Source organism: Sminthopsis crassicaudata, chromosome 4 (genome assembly GCF_048593235.1).
Source record: "Sminthopsis crassicaudata isolate SCR6 chromosome 4, ASM4859323v1, whole genome shotgun sequence".
Lineage (NCBI taxonomy): Eukaryota > Metazoa > Chordata > Mammalia > Dasyuromorphia > Dasyuridae > Sminthopsis > Sminthopsis crassicaudata.
This window is the reverse complement of record NC_133620.1, coordinates 75,237,615-75,257,983: the sequence shown is the minus strand read 5'-3', so window position 1 is coordinate 75,257,983 and position 20,369 is coordinate 75,237,615. Positions and strand designations below refer to the sequence as shown.

At 33.0% G+C, this 20,369-nt stretch overlaps 1 protein-coding gene across 2 annotated transcripts in view; it reads right to left on the bottom strand.

Moving 5' to 3' along the window:
• Positions 1 to 20,369, bottom strand: part of HMCN1 (hemicentin 1) — a 478,149-nt gene that overhangs the window by 133,248 nt on the left and 324,532 nt on the right. For both annotated transcript variants that reach the window (XM_074308592.1, XM_074308593.1), the window contains exons 42-46: positions 19,873 to 19,969; positions 13,833 to 13,955; positions 12,428 to 12,589; positions 10,463 to 10,744; positions 9,164 to 9,331 (exon numbers count right to left, since the gene is read on the bottom strand). In XM_074308592.1, the coding sequence (XP_074164693.1) occupies positions 9,164 to 9,331; positions 10,463 to 10,744; positions 12,428 to 12,589; positions 13,833 to 13,955; positions 19,873 to 19,969 (832 nt within the window). The remainder of the gene's footprint in view (positions 1 to 9,163; positions 9,332 to 10,462; positions 10,745 to 12,427; positions 12,590 to 13,832; positions 13,956 to 19,872; positions 19,970 to 20,369) is intronic.

Below are 20,369 nucleotides of genomic sequence, written 5' to 3'. Positions count from 1 at the left end.
GCTTTTGTTTTGCTTTTTATCTTTTTGCTACATATCTTCTAGATATTCATGTAGCCTTCGTGGAAAACACTTTTTTTCTTTTTAGTCTCTACTTTGTTATGCTACTTTTTTCTTTTAGCCTAGGTATTATGAAAACTCTAAATCTGTAATAATTTTTATACTGACCTGTATCTTCTTTGGTTTGCTACTCTTTTGATTTTTGGTTCCTGGATTAGAGATTTGTTCTAAAGACAGTATTTATTCCCTTGTTGTGTTTCTCTATGGGGTAGTTGGGCTTGTTTGCTCTCACTCTATTTCACTGGGTTCCTGTGCTTTCTTCTACAGGTTTAGGCCTATCCCTGTCAGGGATACTCCACTATTCACTTCTGTTCCCTGTGGCTTCCAAAGTTATCAATCCTCCTGGCTCATTCTCATGGGGACTCTCTTTTCTGTTGGCTCCTAACACAGATCTCTGTAGACCACATATATCTCTGTCCTGTCTCTTGATCCTCTGGGAAACTAATGGCATATTTGGCTGTAATGGCACTACTTTACTTGTGGCCCTTTTTCCTTTTGCCTATAGACTTCTATAATTCTGGGATATAAAATGTTACCACATTTTCTCACTGTATTTCCCTGTTTGAGATGATTTTTTTTCCTGGAATAGGTATGTTAAAGCAGCCTTCTTGACCAAAAGTCATATAGGTATTTTCCATAGGTATTATTATTAGCAGTCATTCTCCAAATTTGTATTTATTAATTTGTTTTTATGAGCCAAAACATTTTTTATATACTGGGCTGAAATTTTTTTATCCCACTGATAGAACTTCATAATTTTCCTTGTTAAATTTAATCTCATTCAGCCCATAATTCTAATGTTGAAAAATTTTTTTTATTAACTTTATTGATCAATATGCTGGCTATCCTTAAGGCTTTATGTCACCTACAATTCGACAAACATAGTTTCAATGATTTTATCTAAATTACTGATAATGATGATAATTAATGATAACCAACGAAAGAACACTGAAGAACTCTACTACATATTTCAGTCTAATTTCACCTCAGCTATAAATGATACTCTTTTCATCTAGTTTTCAATTTAAAGTCACTTTACTTAATGGTCATCTAATCCATATTTTTCCATCAGGGATGGATATGAGAGACTTTGCCAAAAGCATTATAGAGGCACAATCTGTCTACATTAATCCTCTGATATTCCACTATAGATATCCTGTTTATAAAGATAAGATTACTCCATCATGAATTATTCCTATTGAGGTCCAAATAGCTTTTAGTAATAAAAAGTTACAGAGCTAAAGAAGTCAATATTACTGGTCTAGAGTATTTGGATATCATTCTCTTCTCATTAAAAAGACACGAAAAACTCCAGGATATTTGCCCTTCTTTGATTCTGTGATACCTGTCCATTCTCCCCAGTCTTTCAAAGGTCACTGATAGTAATTTAGTACAGACATCTGCCACTTACTTCATTGAGTAATGTGTCTTGAAATAATTTAGGGTATGTAAGGATGAGGTTCCCGCAAGAAAGGAAGTGTAAGGGCCTTTTAAATGGGCGGTACCACAGTGCAACAGGAGATTCGAGTGGCCCAGAAGTTATCTCTGTGAATATTAGGACTGCCCTGTGGGTGGGATCTTAGCCATATTAAGATAGCTTCGAAATGGGTGATGACTCTCTTGCTGATTGGCTGTGTGTGTGACCTCACAGGCCCTTTATAAGCCCACTGCAGACAGCAATCGCTCTCTTTAACCTGGCGCTTTTTAATCTGGCTCCCTAACCTGGGTGGCCAAGCCAAGATGGATAGCCAGAAGAGGTAAGGATTTTGGGTCTTCTGATAAGGTGTTCACTTGGGAATCAACAAGTCAGGGCATCAAGTCAGGCATTATGTGAGTAGGTATAATAAAGGCTTTTAAGATTACATGTGGCTGTTCTTGAGCATGCTACCGGTTATTAAGCTATATATTTAAGAGATCGTGGCCAGAGACCTTTGAAGGCCTCAGAGGAGGTGAGCCGGGTAGAGTTGACACTGCAAAGGTCAGTGGTCAAAGGTACTCTGTTGGGCCTAGGACAGACTGGTAATAGTAACTGCCAGAAGGGCATGTTACAAGGGTACAAAGTTGTAGATTTTAACAACTCACTTCAATTCAATGTAAATTCACTTTTCATAATTTGAGCTTCTCTTTTTGAGTCCAAATAACATTTTTCTTGAAAGCGAAATCAGATGACACCATTAACATCAATCAAAAAACATTCATTAAAGACCTGTCAGCTTAGTGTATCTTTAATAAATGCTTGTTAACTGAAACAAATAGGAAACAATGAAAGAACTTGAATAGTTCATTTCCTCAAAGAAATTATGTCATATCAAAGGAAATACCACATACATATCAAAGTATGAACAAAATAGATATAAAAGCTTTCTTTGAACAAGATCTGTGGTGAAACATTCTCTGTTACAACAGAATGCCATTATTTAAATTAATTAATTTATTTATTTTGCAATTGTTAATCCTAGAATCTGAAGTTATAAAAGTTTAGATGTTTAAATGAATCGTCTGGAGTCATAGAATTGCCATTGAAAGCTTGATCCTCCATTCTGAAGCCAGCAGCTCTCTGAACCCTGGTGGTCAGGGTTACTTCTCAAAATAAATCGATTATAATTATAAATTGGAGGGATCAGGCATAGTCTCATTTGGAAGTAATACTTGGACTAAGCTTTGAAAAAATTAGGATCTAAAAAGTGGAGATGAGAAGGTAATGCATTACAAGACTGAGGAACTAACTACCCATGCAGAAGTACAGTAATGACAGAAAATTGTTGTGTATAATATACAAAGAATAGCTAATTAGATTATGTTGACCAACAATTGAGTGAAGGAGAGTGATATAGAAAATGAAGTGATGTTCAAAAAGGAAGTGGGACCTGGATTGCAAAGGACTTCAAATGCCAAATGGAGGATGTTGTTTTTTATCTTTGGGTTAACTAGGAGTCACTGGAGTTTGCTGAGGAAAGGAATGGTGTGGTCAAACTTGTGCTTTAGGAATATCCCTTTAGCAGTTGTCTATTTCAAGTAGGTACCTATCCCTTCTTTGAGCTCTTGCTCCACAGTTTAAAAAGCTGTTGTTCCTACGACTTCACAGCAGGTTAATTCAGTCTAGATTTTAGTGTTTCTGATACTATCACTATAGATTATGCTTTTTTTTTTTTCAGTTATCTTATGTTATCTGAACAAAATTTATATTATCTTGTAATGTACCCCAGATTGCCTAGACAGAAAGAAGAAACATATGAGGTCAGGAAACAGCTTACAGGCTTGCCACAGAGGCTTGGTTTTGTAGGGAGGCTTCAGTGATTCAATCACTAATCACTTGCATCTATGGGCAGGTAAGACCAAGAATCACAGGAATAGTAGCACTGCCTAGGCCACCAAGGGTGCTACCAGCCGGACCCTAAAGCTACTATGCAGAGGATCAAACTTTGTGGAACTCCAGAAATGGCCTCTACATTTATTTTAGGTTTTAATCTCTCAGCAGCATATAGAAGATTAAGAAACTTCTTGCCACCAGAGTCCTTGGTGTATTTAACATCAGAAAGAGTTATGGTTTTACTGATATAAGTGATATCTGTATTTAAGAAGACATAGTACTATCTGTTTTATTGTTATACCTGAACAGGATCCTATCATCCAATTTGCAGATGAAATCTCCTCTGTAAATTATCTCCCTTTATCAGAATGAATTCTTTTAGAGCAATGATTGTATTCTAAACACTTAAAACTGTTTGGTACTTAAAAACAGCTTGTAAATGTTTTAGTTAGTTAATTCCGTGAATATCTCTTAAAATTTTTTCTCTTGCAAAAAAGCAAAGTAATTAAGTTATGGTTTGGTTTAATGAATTTCATCCTTTAAAACATAAAAGAAGTGACCAGGCTCAACCTGATTCTGTCCAAGAAGGAAGTAATGATAGGAATCTTGAAGACAAATGATCATTTTGTTTCTTCCTCTTTTGAAGGAAGGAAATGCTTACAGCAATGTTTTCCCACTCAAATCTTAACTTTTGATAGTCATTTGATTATCCTTTTACACATCTCTGACTGTGGAGCAGCAACTTTTCCAATAAAGACAGAAGAAGGAAGGGTTTGGAATTAATAATAATTTTCTGTTTTAGTCATGTTTCATTTTAATTGTTTATACAGCATTCAGTTGGAGATATCAAATGCAAATACCAGAGTTCACAACAGAGAAAAGGTGTTTGTATAATAAGTCTTGAAGCTGTCTGATAGTGATAATATTTAAATCCATGAGATCTGCTAAGATCACTAAGAGAGAGTGTAGTTGATAAAGGAGCAGGAAACCCAGGAATAAGCTTTATGTCACACTCAGACACAGCTCTCTTCAGACATATCCCCATTCTCCACTTAGCCACACTCATTTTGAATTTCTCTGGCACTCATTCTGAACATCTTCAAATTCTCTATGATGTCCCTACACTGGACTTCCTTGCCTATCTTTTCCTTTCCTTTTTTTTATTATCTTCTTCAATTAAATTGAAAGCTCTTGAGGATATGGACTTTCTTTTTTGTTTTTGAATCTAAGCATTTAGCAAAATGCTTGACACATAGGTGCTGAATAAATATTTATTGATTGAATATTGACTCTCATAAATAGTGGATTGGGGGAAGGATGTTGAGCTAACTGAGAAGATTGAGAAGAAACAGATAACAGGAAGCATGATAAGTATTCCCAGCACTTAGGCCAATACCTGGCACATATTAAGGGCTTAATACATACGTGTTGGTTAACTGAATGATTATTAGGAAGGCAAAAAAGAGTAGATTACAAGAACTCAGAAAGGTAGAACAGGAAAATATTACATTTTCGTCAGAAGTCTCTAGTTTGCTTTCTGTCATTTTAAGCATAAAATATTAAAGTTGTATCTATATGACATAAAAACAATCAGTCAAAATAATATTATCATTATCCAACACATACTTCTTTAAAGTCCAAACTCTGCTAATTGCTATGATAATAACTGACACAACATTATTCTGTCCTCCAAAAGCCTCATTGCCAAAATTGACGAATTCTTTTTAACTGACAGTCAAATCAGTTATTAAGTACAGACTAAATACGAGAAGAAAAATATCCAATATCAGGAAAGACTTCAACAACTTAATCCTTGTTTAGGTGACTGATTTCATTCATTCACAGGATCATAGACTTAACTTTAGAACAGGCTATCATTTAATCTAACTTCATTTTACAGATGAGGCACACAACAAGCAAGCAGCTTGTCTGTTGCCATTTATCTAACATAAAGCAAAGCCTAATTTCAAAAATCACAGTCTTCTATATCTAAATCCAGCACTTCTATTATAGAATACTGACTCCAAATTTCAATTTAGAGATATTTGAGTAACCAAAAACACATGGGTCATTCACACCCTGCAAATCACCACCATTTAAAGCTCAGGGCCATAATTTCTTGGTGTTTACAGGTCTCTCATTTAGCCGAAATAGAAATCAAAGTTTCTGAAAGCAAGTTATATTTATATGGAGTTATTTCATTTTGTCTAGCAGTTATCTATCTTTGGTCCACTTAATAATGATGGCAAGGTTGTCACCAAATCCATTACTATTTTCAAAATAGCTGTACTTTAAAACCCTCAGGAGGACAGATTTTTACTGAGCCAGAAGCATACTGCAAACTGGGCAAAGGCTGAATGTCAACAAGTCATGTGCCATTCATCTGATACTCATTCATCTCTTGTGCAAGGCAAAGGTTCAGATTTTGTTACTGAAAAACTCCTTTGGCAGAGCCTCAGGGTGAAATAATTTGAATCTGTTAGCTCATGGATCTCCAGCAGCTGTTCAAGCAAAACAAGAGAAAACAAAAACCCCACTCTTTCAAGTCAACCAAAAAACCCAAGTTCATCACTCTGCTCAGCTTCTAACTATCCCAAAGGACTCTGGTTTGGCTGTTAAATGTTCCCACTTTTCATCAATAGGGATTTGGTTAGTTGTACTCTTCTGGGGAGATGGGAAGGTAATGAGGAGGGAAGGAAGGGAGAGGCACCTTACAGATTAGTGTATAAGCTGTTTGATGACTATAAAATACTGTGCAATGTTCTGCAACCAACATTTAGCAATAATTTTTTAAACTTCTAGTACATTCCTAAAGTCAACAGAGACTAGAAGTACTCATAAAATGATGGAAGTGGGAGCCATGCAAGAGGAAATAGCTCCCAAAACAGAAATAACAGACCTCTTAAAAGATTATTCATTCCAATAATATAGTTAATAGCATTACGATATCTTTCTCCAACTCCTACAATATATAAACTTGAATCATAAAACCTTAGAGCTAGAAGAGACCTTGTAGACCACCTACTCACAATATTCATGATCTTAGAAGCTCAGAATGATAGAGCTAGAAGGGACTTTTGGGAGTAGCACACAGTGTGTGAAACAGTGGGAAGAACATTGGATTCAGAGTCAAAATTCTGACTTTGCTACTTGCTACTTATTGGGTAACCTCTTGACCTTTGGTAAGTAATTTAACTTTAAAAGATCTCAGTTTCCTCATATGCAAAAGAGGAGGTTAGATAAAATACTCTCTCCAGCTCCAAATTACTTGACCTTAAAGACAAAGAAACTGGCATTAGAGAAATCCAATGACTTTGCTAGTAGATATTAAGTTCAATTATCACAAAGTTGGACTTAAAGCCTATTTCTCCCATTCTTAGGAGAAGCTACTGTCCTTGACAGATGCTTTTTCAATTTATATTTATACATGGTGACAGGGAAATAACTATCTCATCAAGTCTCTGTGGATTCCTTCTTTCATTGGTAAGTTCTTCTTGGAAGCTCCATTTTGAGGAACAGTCTTGACACTCATGCTTCATTCTCTAGACTTTGCTAGTATACTTCGTCCATATTATTTCTTAGCCCTCTTCTTTCACTGATGAATCCTTCCTGGAAGCTTCATATTGAGGAAAGACTTAGACTAGTAATAACTTCATCACTGTGGAATTCCCAGCCTTCTTTGCTCTTCAGAACCCTTTCCCCTTCCCATCCTCAATAGAATGTAAGGTCCTTTCAGGACAGAGTCTGGATTTCTGTTTCTATTTGTATACCCAGTGTCCACCACAAAATAAGTGTTTAATAGATGACTGAGTTGAACTAGAGCAGATCATTTCACTTCTGAGTAACTTTGTTTAAAAAGTTCTGTCTTATTTTGAGATTCAAGTTTTGAAATAATTTAATCCTTATTCTATACAATAGCTTTTCAAATATTTGAAGATGGATAAATTTTTTTTTCTCTCCCTGGTATACAAAAATTAGAGTATGGACTTACATGCCCTTTAACTACTTCCATGGCCGAAAATGGTGATTGACTCAAAGTCACTCATACCCTCTAGCCCACATTCTCATGTAACCACTTCTTCACATCTGCCTAAGACTGTCTTTTCCAGGAAATACAATCCTAGTTCCTTTAGTTGCTTCTCAGATGACAGTGATTCCAGACTTTTCACCATAATACTTGCCCTCCCTTGAAGAAATTCAAGTTTGCCAATGTTTCTGCTAAAATGTGGATAAAAATACTCTAAATGAACTCTGTTCAGTTTAGAGTATAGTGGCCTCTTATCTCCCTTGTTCTGGAAACTACATTTCCATTAATTCAGCCCAAGAATGTGCTAAGGCTGATTTTTTAGTATTCAGGTCACAGTCAAAATTAAATTTCCAGACAACTAAACCATTAAAATTTTTTTTCTTTTTAAATATTTTAAGATTCTTTTCTTTTTTCTACACCCCTGTAACTTTTCTGTGGTTTTCCCTCTGCCCCTCCTCAACACTCATAGACTACTACCTTGGGATAAATAGAGTCAAGTAAAACAAATCAACACATTAGCCATGTCTGATAACATATACCTCCTTCCATACCTCCAGTCTAACAAGAGGAATTAGGCATTTCTCATTGTTAGTCCTCTGCCTTGACTAGTCTAGACTAATGCCTGTGGTTAAAGATTAAGTCTATGATTATAGAATAAGGTTAAACTCACTCACAAGATTCAATTCATCAGAACCAAAGAAGGTAAACAGACTGGATAATTCCCAAAGCAATATTTATATGAATCCAAATAATAAAGCTAGCTTTTTTTCTTTTGTCTTTTCTTAAAAAGATAATCTGAAGGCACCTTTGGAATCTAGGTTGTTTTCATATAAACTATTAAGGTTTTCCCCTATTCTGTCCTTCAGCTGTTAATCTTCTGAGACTGCTTCACATTTATTTAGGTAATTTAGTGGTGAAATAGAGTGCTGGATCTAAAATATGGAAAATCTAAAGTTCAAAAACTGGCCTTAGACATCAGCTGTGTGATTCTGAACAAGTCACTTTACCTCCATCTTCCATCTGTTTCCTCATCTATACAATGTGAATAAAAATGACATCTCCCTCCCAGGGGTACTGTGAAGATCAACTGAGATAACATTTTAAAAACATTTTGCAAACTTTAAATTGTTATATAAGTGATACCTGTTATTATTCTGATTTTAAATTTTATTCTAGTAATGATAGTCCACGTTTTCAGCTTATTGTTGTATTTCTGAATTCTAATTTCATTTTCATCCATTTTAGTAGCATTTCTTTAAAGCACAAAAATTTTAAAGGTATTTGAAAATTATTGGAATCAGGCACACTTTTAATTCAAATTCTACCTCAGATACTTGCTTGTGATATTCTCTCTCTGTAAAATAGTGATAATAATACAATGTACTTTACATGACTTTTTTTGAGGATCCACTGTAATAATATAAGTTAAGCTCTTTGCAAAACTCTAGTGTTATATAAATGCTAGCTATCTTGACTGTGGACAGGGTCCATGTCATATTTGTCTTTGTATCCCCAATACCTAGCACAGAAGTCACTTAATAAACATTAAATGGTGTTACTTCGAATATCCTTAATTAATCTGAAATTTTCTTAAATAATCAAACTTCTAAAATCTGGTTTTTGTGGTAAACCCTACATCAAAATCCAAAATACTGAATAACAAGACATAGAGAAGAATTTGTGCTTAGCTATGGCCACTCTGTGATGTACCATCAATACTTCTGGTCTCTTTATGGAGGAGTCCATAGTAGCATCTATTTTACTGATACCTGACAGAATTCTCATGGAACTACTTAAAGCAATGGGCCATCCATCTTTAAGCCAGGTTATTGAAGGTAGAGGAATTCCTGATGCTTCACAAGTCAATGTAACAGGATTCTTTTCCACCACACTTATGTTTTCAGGTACTTCCTGGTCTCCTACAATGCTTGGCGGGACTGTAACACAAAAGCAAATAAATCAATAGAAAACAAGTACCTAATGAAATATTTTTCCCCTCTTGTCACATATTCTCGCAAGCTAAAAATAATAAAAAGAACTAACTTGAAGCAAGCACTAGACATATTAAATTAAAATTGTTCTCTCTTGGTATTCAAAAATAGCATTGTGGACATAACATGTCCTTTAAATACCTTCCCTTTTCCAAAGTAGCAATTGACTCTGTCACTTATACATTCTAATCTAAACTCTCACATAACTAGTGTTTCACATCTTCTAGATTAACTATGGTTAATGATTGAGTCTTTAACAATGGAATAAGGTTAACACTCTAAGATTAGATTCAATTAGGACCAAAGAAGGTAAGCAAATGAGATAATTTCCAAAGCTATCCTTACACAAATCAAAATAACACAGCTGACATTTCCTCCTTTGTCTTTTCTTAAAAAGATGATCTGAAGGTACCTTTAGAATCTAATATCTATTAGGTCTTAAAGATTGACACTTTGGCCTCTTAATACTGTGTAGCAAAGCAAGATTTTGTGTATTTCTTTCCTGGCTTCATGACACTGATGTAATTCCATGGCATTTAAATACATATTGTATATGGGGCACATTTGTGCATACACAATGATTTTTATTTTGATGAATATTTTTTATTTATTACCTAGTATACAAGCACCTTTAGGTGCTTGTATATCATTAAGGAAAGGCAAAGGAATCACAAAGATGGAAGATATAAGTTTTATTTTAGCTTAGGTAAACATATTGATACTTTCTAGGTTCTTCTCTTCGGGAAGAAGTAGTTCCAAATAGTTTGAGGCAAATATATAATTTTATTTTTTTTTCTGATTAGTTTCATAAAAAGCTGTCTCTATCTCAGGAAAAAAGAAAAGAAAAAGCAATAAAATCCAGAAGGAACTAGAATAGAAAAAAAAAACAGAATATATTTAATATACATGAAGAATTGTAGGACTATATCAAGAATAACCTTTCAGAATATGGAAAGCAAGGCATATATCTAACCTTTAGGATGTTAGACATACAATTGAAAAAAAAAAAACTAAGTTAAAGCCTAAAACTTAAAAGTTAAAATTGCCTATTTAATTTCCTTTTTCTTTATTACTCACCATGAACACTCAAGTCATATTTTTTATCAGTCATTCCTGCCACATTTACTGCCACACACACATAACGGCCAGTGTCTGAGACGTGGATGTTTTTCAGTTGAAGAAGTTGTCCTTCATTCAGAATTTCCACTCCTCTCCCAGTGAGCAAAGGGCGACCATCTTTCATCCAGCTTACTGATGGCTTAGGAATACCTTTTACTTCACATTCCAAAGTGACACTCTTTCCTCGAGTCACGGTGACTTCTGCAGGGTGATTACTGTTTCCTGATATAGTTGGACGAGCTAGAGAAGCAGGGAGACAAAGATATTGTAAAATCCAAAGCTATGCTTCAAGAAAAACACAAGTATTTTCATATAAACAAGAAGAGAATGAATAAAATTGACTATAAAAGTCAATAGCTATGAAAGATAGTTTTTTAAAAATCTAGGACTTCAAGAAATGAAGTTTCCTGATCTAAATACATTTAAGATTGAGAATTGAAAATGATCTTAGAGAACAAATATTATCCAATCTCTTCTTTTGGAAGACAGAACCTGAGGCCTCAAGATATAGAATGACTTTGCAAGTTCTAGTAAAAGATCTTTAAAAAAAAAAACATCTTTTCCTTAGTCTTAGAATGCTGTAGTTCCTTTTGAACTATTTTATCTTTCTAATGGACTGAGTTTTTCAAATATAAACTTTGAATAATATGATATATTATATAGCAATAACACATAACATTAAATATCATTAATATGTAATAATTAATAATATAATAATGATTATATAATATATATTAAATATAATATATCATGTAACATAAATATTATATAATATAGAATAAATGTTGAATAAACAAATATATATATATATAAAATATAAACTTAAAGTAATAAAAAACCCATCTTTCTAAACTTAACTATTAAGCTTCTTATAACGTATCATAATATTAGATATAAAGTTATTTCAGTCCTATAGACAGGATTTACAAAGTATTTTTAGCATCTTTTAGGAAACATCTATGAAACCAAAAAGTAGACTTCAAACAAAATTTCAAGATACAATGTCATAATCTTTTAATATATTTTAATACTTTCAAGTATCTTTGAGCCAGGTTCTTTAAGGAAACCAATTATATTAAAATAGTTATCAAAATTTATTTTTTAAAAGTTCCCCTGGTTAGGAAGTCTTGTTTGGGGCATCATTTTTTTTTCTCAAAAATTGTTGTTTTTTTTTTTTTCTGAAACAAAAGTATAGCATTTTAATAATGCAAATATTCTCTCAGTGATATTATGTAGATATAAAACATGAAACCTTTAGAGAATCAAAACTTTAAATCACTTTTAAAACAATGGAGAGAAAGTTGATGGGAAGAATTAGGCTATGGCATTTGCCAATGATGACTTAGTACACTAAGAAGTGGCTTAAAATATAGGGTTGGGGAAAAGAGATATCAGTCATTAAAGGACATGAAACAACAGCTCTCTAATTTTTTAAAATCCCTCACTTGATTTCAACAATCAGACTAGATGTCATATTATATCAATCTTCCCTTTCTTATCTATGACAAATACCTTCATTTCTTCTTTCCTTCTAATTCAAAAAAAAATTGGCTTCTGAATTCATCATTCAATTTAAGCTGCTATACCCCAAATAACCAATAATCTAATGGCCTAAATCTAAATCTAGATATAAATTAAATTGCTTCCTCCCAACTTCATCCTTTTTGACTGCTCTATAGTGACTGAAGACTAACTACATGAAAAACTTTTTATTATTTTGGATTTTTTTCTATATGATACCAAATATTTGGAAGTTTCCATATAATTGAGGATTGTACAAATAGATTATTTGATTGTTGCTTTAATTTTTAATTTTTTGACAAAATAGTTGTTGTTGTGATACAGCTTTAGGATTTTGACTGAATCCTAACAATAGCATAAAGAGAAAAGATAGAAATATAGAAAAAGTAAAGGTTGACTTACTGTAAACTTGCAAATTATATTTTTTCTCTGCATTCCCAGCAACATTTGATGCAATACATGTGTATAATCCTGCATCAGACCTTTCAGCAATTGAAATCTGTAGCTGTCTGCCTCCTGATAACATCCTGACCCTTCCTGTGGAATCAGTTAACATTGGAGACCCTGAAAAGAACATCCAGTTTCAGAATTTGTACATATTACTTTGCTAGGTATCATGCAATAACATCTTTATTCAAATAATCAAGAGACAATCTCCTTGGCAAAAAAATGGGCATTTAACAAAAGTCATCTTAGATTCATGTGGTACAACTTCTCTGTCAAATGAATGGAAAACATTCAATTCTATACTTGAAGGAAATATAATGTAATCTGTAAATTTCTTTATAAAAATTCAACTTTGAAAGGAATAGAAAACAAAAAAAATAGAATTCAAAAACTGAATTAAAGAGAGAAAGACAAGGGGTAAAATAATTGGTCAGGTGTAAGGAAATATATCTATAACCCCTGCTACAAAGGAGGCTGAGGTTTGGTTTGGTAAGTTTGAAGCCACAAGAAAGCTAAAGCCAATCAGATGTCTGCATGGTAAATCTCTAGATAAGGGCCACCAGGAAACTTAAAGAGGCATAAACTCTTTCACACTAGAAAAAGACATCATGTTTTCTTTCTAATCAGTACTCTGAAGTTAGTCTATAAATGGTGAAATAGAGAAATTAAGTTTTTAAGAGAAAAAAAATAAAAAGAAAAGAACCAATTGATAATTTTCTAGTCTAACATTATATCTTAAGATAAAATTTTAGACATGTACTATCAAACAATCTTAATCAAAATTATTATTTAAAAAATACATCTCATGGTTGATAGTCACAGATAAATTTTAAGCCAAAATATGTTAAAAGTGGGGGCTTTGATTGCATTTCCTTTTAAAATTATAAGAAGTCTTTAGAATTCATCTAGTTCAGTCATCTAGAGAATAATGAAGCTGAGAGGCTTTAAGTCCATTCCAAGCCAGTTCTTCTGATTTAAAATGTTATGTTGCCACTATAACAGAAAGCCTTCACTAACATTTGGCACAGATGCTTTGTTAATTCAGACGCTCCACTAAGTACCTAATTTTACAATCTAACAATGACAGAAGAAATTATTTTACTGCTCTCTTCTGATGATCAGTCAGTGTTAAAAAGATATCTTAGTTTAGAAGAGTGCCTCTAATTGAGTAACATGCACATTTTACAATAATATAGTCGAATGTTTAAGGCTATTCTATGTTACATAAATACAAAATTCAGAAATGAACAAAAAGCCACTAAAATGAAATGCCAAGTTTACAACAATTAAAACAAAAATAAGAGAGAATATTTCTTTTTTTAAAAACACTTTTCAAAGGGCAAGAAGAGGCTTTTCTTACCTTTCTTTTTCCAAATAAGACTTGGTGGTGGAATGCCACTGGACTCACATATCAAACTAATGAGGCTGCCTTCAATGACAGTCAGTTGAGTAAGTTCTTCTGAACCATGAATATTAGGTGGTACTGAAAAATGGGGGGGGGGAAGTTTTAATAACAGCATTTTTCCATTTTATATACCTTTTCCTTAAGCATTTTCAGACTTATGTGGCTGAGGAGGTGAATTTCAGAGATGAATTTTGTGATTTTTTTGAACTCAACATTGATATTTAAACTATGTCTAAGAACCAATACAAGACCCTTTACTTAAACAGATTAGATCCAACTCTTAGGACTTAGGTAAACATCTGTCATAGATACTTAAGGTCATTTCATGTCTCTTACTTCCCTAAGAGAGACCAAATTTGGCATCTAAAAGATATAGTTATTCAATTTACTAGAGCCTAGTAGGGAGCCTAGACATAAGGGAAAGAATAATGAGTTTGGAATAAAAAGATTTGGATTCTAACTCTAGTCTATTTCTCTCATATTAATAATAAGTTCTTAAAATTGGGGAGCTTTTTTTTAAGGACAAACTCCCAAATAGCACAATTTGGCCTACAGATGGTCCTTCTTGTCAGCATTAATATTTACATTGGTAACATTAAGAAGTTTTTATGCTCATTAGTTTCTTAGAAGCAGGATGTCTTTTGTTACCTATCCTCTTCCAATATTAGCTAAGTGTTTTGATATTTTGAGAGGAATAATAGACTTTTAGTCAATATGATTATTTCTTATTCTTATAAGAAATCTTGTAAGATTTCTACAAATCTAAGTATTTCATAATTTTTCTGGGATGAAGAAGAGAGAAAAAGATTATGACTATATTGGTATTTTTACAGATTGTCTTTGGTCTCCTCTGAGTTTTGTATATTATATACATAGAGAGACCGTCTTAAAGTCAGATGACTGAAATTTATCTCCTAATATAGCAGTTGGGTAACACAGGAGATAGACCCATAGGCCTGGAGTTCAAATCCAATTTTAGGCATTTACTAGCTGTGTAACCTCAGATAAGTCAATCTCTCTTTGCTTCAGTTTTTCAACTATAAACATTATTAATAACAACTATCTTGCAGGAGTTTTTTGAAGATCAGATATTTGTAACAGTCAGACAGATAACAGGGACTATACATCTTATTTCCTTTCTTTTCCTTTTCCTCTCCTAATTCTGAAATTATGTGATTTTTTGGGAGAAACTATTTATACTTTTCTCATTTATAAAATAGGAATAAAAGTACCTTGAACTTCAGTACAGCATAAATTTGATGAGAGAACTTTGAAGAGCCTTTAAAGCACTATGGAAATATGAACTATAATTCCATGACTATTAGAAGTAGTATGATATAGAGACTAAGGGCTAGATTTGGAATCAGCAAGATAAGGAGTCACATTCTGCCTCTAATACTTACTTAGCAGCTTTGTCACTAAATTAAATTGTGCCAACTAACAAAAGATTAAAAAAAATAATTTGGTGTCAACTTTGTGGGAAGACATTCCACAGTGGCCTGCCATAGGGATTTTTGTTTGATTCTGTACTCTAACTTTTTACTAATGACTGGAATCAAGTCATAGATGGTATGCTCAATATGTTTACAGCTGACACAAAAGGAGGGTTATTTCACCAATCAACTGTATGACAATGACAGGGATTAAAAAGATCTTGACAGGTTAGAATTGGGCTGAATCTAACAAGATAAAATCAAATCAGAGTTAATATATTGATGTCATAAATTATATTTGTGTTAAAAAATCAGAAGGCACAATTAGACAGGGATTTGTCTGAAGAGTTCTGGCAGCTTCAGTAAACTAAAAGCACAATAGAAGCCAGCAATGTGGTATTTGGGCAAAAAGTTAATCATTTTGTGCTGCATTATGAAAAGCAGAGCTTCCATGATTAAGTGGATAACAGTTCCCCTGCTCACTTTCCTGGTGAGGTCACAGTTGAAGCACTATGTTCAGTTCTGGGAACCAGAACTAATGAAAACATGAATAAATTGGTGTGCATCCAGAGAACAAGCAGGATAACAAAGGCCTTTGAGATCATGTCATATGAATATTAGTTAAAAACAATATAAAAATCATAAAAAATCATAACCTCATGTCCTGAGACTAACATGAACTGAGAATACCTATGATGCATTAGTGACATGTAGGATTAATAAACATTTTTTAGAGAAATATGTCTTTATTATGTTCAAAACATATATATATATATATATATGTAAAATAAATCCTACTAACTGAAGTTGACAATGATTTGGCAAATAAATGTTTTCAGAGATGCTTCTGCTGCTGATAAATTCTTGAAGGGTACCAGAAATGAGAATAATAATTTGATAAGTCTTCTTCATTAGTCGCTTTTAGGCAATGGAAGAATATATCTAATTATTGAGCAAAGTAAGAGAAAAAACGTAAAAGACTTTCCTTATTAATTTTGGGTATCCCAGAATTTTCTAAATTATCACAGCAGCTGGGTAATAAAGGGGATAGAGCACTAAATATTGAATCAGGAAGACCTGAGTTATAAATCTAGCTAGTTATGTGACCCCGGGCCAGTCACTTAACTCTGTTTACCTCAGTTTGCTCATTTGTAAAATGAACTGAAAAAGGAAATGGAAAACCATTCCAGTATTTTTTGCCAAGAAAAACCCAAATGGGTCAGAACAAGTTGGACACTACTGAAAACAACAACATAGTCACTGGGGAACAAGAGACATAAAAATGAAAATATAGCTCAGTCACAATTTTAAGGTAATTGGTCCCTTATGACATGACATAATGTTTTCGAAAGATCTCATTAATCTGGGTACAATGAATATGTTAATATTCACATCTGAACATCCTGTTCTAATATGGTCCATATAGAAGGTGGTCCCTCCGTAAAAGGGACCACCCAACATGTTGAAGGACTTTCTTCCATATTTCTTGCCATTGTATAAATATTTTTGGAGTACATGAGCTCCTCATTTGTTATCAATCACTCTTTCTATGTCACCAATTCTTCTTTTTCAAGCATACATTTTTCTGATAACATCTTTTTTCTTTTTCTTTTGCATAAGTATTTGCTTCTAATATTCTCTAGCCTGATCCACATTACCATATACTTGTCTATTGTCATGTGAGTGATACTCAACTTCCCTTACTTAGGACACTATAATATTATGTCATGACTCTCAGATGTACAACATTGGTCATACTTCAATTACTTCAAGGATCAATTATAAACTCCTGTTGGGCATTTAAAGTTGTTTGCCAACTGACCCCCTCCTTCCTTTCTCTCCAAGGACTGATACTGTAAGATGGAAGCAAAGAGCTGGATTTAAACAACTCAAAAATGTGGCCAGTCCCCTTTCTAGTCCCAGAGTGAGAATAGGAAACATAATTTTAGAATGAAAGCCGTAAATTGCTTTTTACAGAAAACCTTTGTTTTTCTAGTTGACTGGTCAAGATAAAGAAATCTGAAACTAAGTGAGATGAAAGCAGCCTTCCTCTTAACTGCAAAATGATACAGAGTGTTATTTATATTAACATGACATATATTAGCAAACAGTCTTATAAGAGAATGTTTCCCTTATTTTGTCTAGAATACAAATATGAAATATTTTCAAACTTACCTTTTGACCATTTAAAAAGAAAAAAAATTACACAATCACATAATTCAGAATTACACAAATTGCACAATTTGGAAAAAGGGCTAAAATATTGGTTCTTCATGGTAAATCAAAGAGAGCAAAATTGGCAATATCTCAGATACTGGAAGAGGCTATCTTTCTTATTTAGATAGACATTTCTGGATATTTTATTTTTCTATATTTCACTCACCATGAGAAAAAAACTGATATAACCTGAAGAAACAATTTTATTAATTCTTAAAGTATGAATAAATTTCCTGATATTTAGACTACACAATATTAAGTACTTGCCTGATTTTTCTTCCTCTCTATTTAAGTAATTTCTTAACCAAAAGTAAATTCTTTGAAGTATATGAAGACAAAATAAAAGAAACATACTAGTTTTCTACATCTTTGTATAAAATTAATCTCTATTACAAAGCATTTTTTTAAAGAAATTTTGCACAGTTTTTTGAAGTAAAAATATATTTACCTAAAGAAGTGGCATTGATAAGAACTGAGATAAACTGAGATAAAAAGACTATTCTATGAGAATATTTTGAGCTTTAAGATACGGTGATAAATAATGATGCTTCTATATTTGCTAAAGTTATGATTATGTTCATATAACTTAAACTTTTCAAACCTGCTAGATTCAGGGGTGGACCTACACCTTCAATCCTTGCTACTGAAGAGAATGAGGCTAGCACATTTCTAGCTTTCTGAATTGCCATAAATAAGCCAACGAGGTGTCCAGTTTAGGTTTGGCATTAATATGGTTGCTCAAGGAAGGGGTGAAGCAGCTCAGGTCAGAAATGAGGTAGAGCTACCACTCCAGGTAGGCACATGCTCCTAAGGAATCCTTGTACTGCTGGTCTAAATGGGAGATAGGCAGACCCAATTTTTTTAAAACCAAAACAAAACAAACAAAAATTTGAACCTCAGTTTTCTTACTCTAAAATGAGAAAGGAACTGGTAGTGTTTATTTTCAAATTGTTGTGAATCAAATGTAATAATGTATAAAAAGGGGATTCTTAAAGTCCTATATGGATATTAACTGTTTTTTTAAATCACTAATTATTATTAGGTATCTATTATCATCATTTTTGAATGAGGAAAAATAGAAATATTTGATAAAAGTTAACATTCTGCTAGAATTCTTTTATATTTAAAATTCAAAATACTATTGTGTAAGTATATAAAGTGACTATATTTTGTAACTGAATAAAAGATTCAGACTGTAAACTTTTGTCCTATAACAACATTGACAGAATCCTTTGTATCTCTGAAATATCAGAGATAACTACAGGAATGATATATATCCTGTTGTCATGGGATTTAAATCTCTTTTGCTAGGTCTCTAAATTTTAAAAGCTTTTTTATTTCATGTGGTATGAAAATTATGAGTATTTGGCAAGTCCCATTCTTATGTTTTTGTGGATCAATGTTATTTAAAGGTAATTGTGAAGACTGAATTAGCACCCTGGATACCTTAGACTTAGCTGGAGTCAGGATAAACAAAATCCTTGGTCTTTATTCTTGGTCATTAGGGGTAGAAGTGAATTGGATGGATGCAGGATCTCCACAACCTCTCCTCTCCTTATCTACCACCAAAAGTGACTCTGGCTTGTCTTACTCCACCCCCTAATCCCTCCCACAATTCTCAGTATACACCAAATGTTTGAGCCAGCACAAAATAGTGGGAAGGGCCATTTTCCAACCATAAGCTAATAGAGTATTGTCCAATGCGTACTTATCCTTAAGTGCTTGGTTTTCTGACCCCAGTGCATCAACTCAGAGTTTCAGCCCTTTACAGGTAATTATGGGCAACAAACTGAACTAGTAAAATATAGTTCCCATTGCTGATTGAGTTTTCCAGAATATTCTGAGGTTTGGATTCTGGTACTGGGAAATTTGTTGTCCAATTAGTGCGCAAAAGATTCACCAGATTATATTTTATTAAGTATTCAGTAAAAGCTATCTTTGTAGAATCACTGAGATAATGCTGCACAATTTTGAGTGGTTTCTTGAATAATCTACATTGATCATTTAAGTCTGAACTACTTATTCTTATAATTTTCAGTAATAACAGCTTAGTCCTGAATTGCAATTGATAATGTAATTATCAATGTATTGTAATGTATCAATTGCATTAGAGTATATCTATTTTTAAAATCTTATAACATCTTTAAATAATTATCCCTGATATGCTTTTAATACATTTAATCATCACCTTAAAGCAATGATTATGTATTCACATTAGTAGGTGCAGTCAAATGAAATCAGGCAATACTTGTTTTCTGCCCTATAGAAATTCATAGAAAAGAACTAACAAGTAACTGAACTTGATTTTTTTTTGCTTTTCTTGGACCAGTATAGATCACTCTTACCCCAAATGTTGAGGTTGTAATTCTTCTCAGTTTTCCCAGCAATATTTGTTGCTTCACAAGTGTAGCGGCCAGTGTCTTGAACCTGTGCTCCTTCAATCTGAAAAAAAGTATTATTTAAATTAAGTAATTTAAAGTTGAAAAGATTTAAAATTTCATATCTAATCTGACTTAATTTTTTCATATTAATCTGATTCATTACAATACTTCTAAAATATTAAATAATTGTTTTTCTCAGAGTACATATTAAAGCCAATTTATATAGTAATGAATCTCCTTATTGCCTTAAAGCTTGAAAAATTATTATGGTTATGATATTTCATATAACTTATCTTTCCAAAAAAATCAGTAAACTCTGACAGTGAGTTGGGGTGATAATAGGTAAAGTATGGGATGTGAGGATGTATTTTGAAAGGCTACAAAATGAATTTTAGGGGAGAAGAAAATTTGACAAACTTGAGGACAAACTAAAGAAAGTTATCTCAACCTAAAAAAAGGTG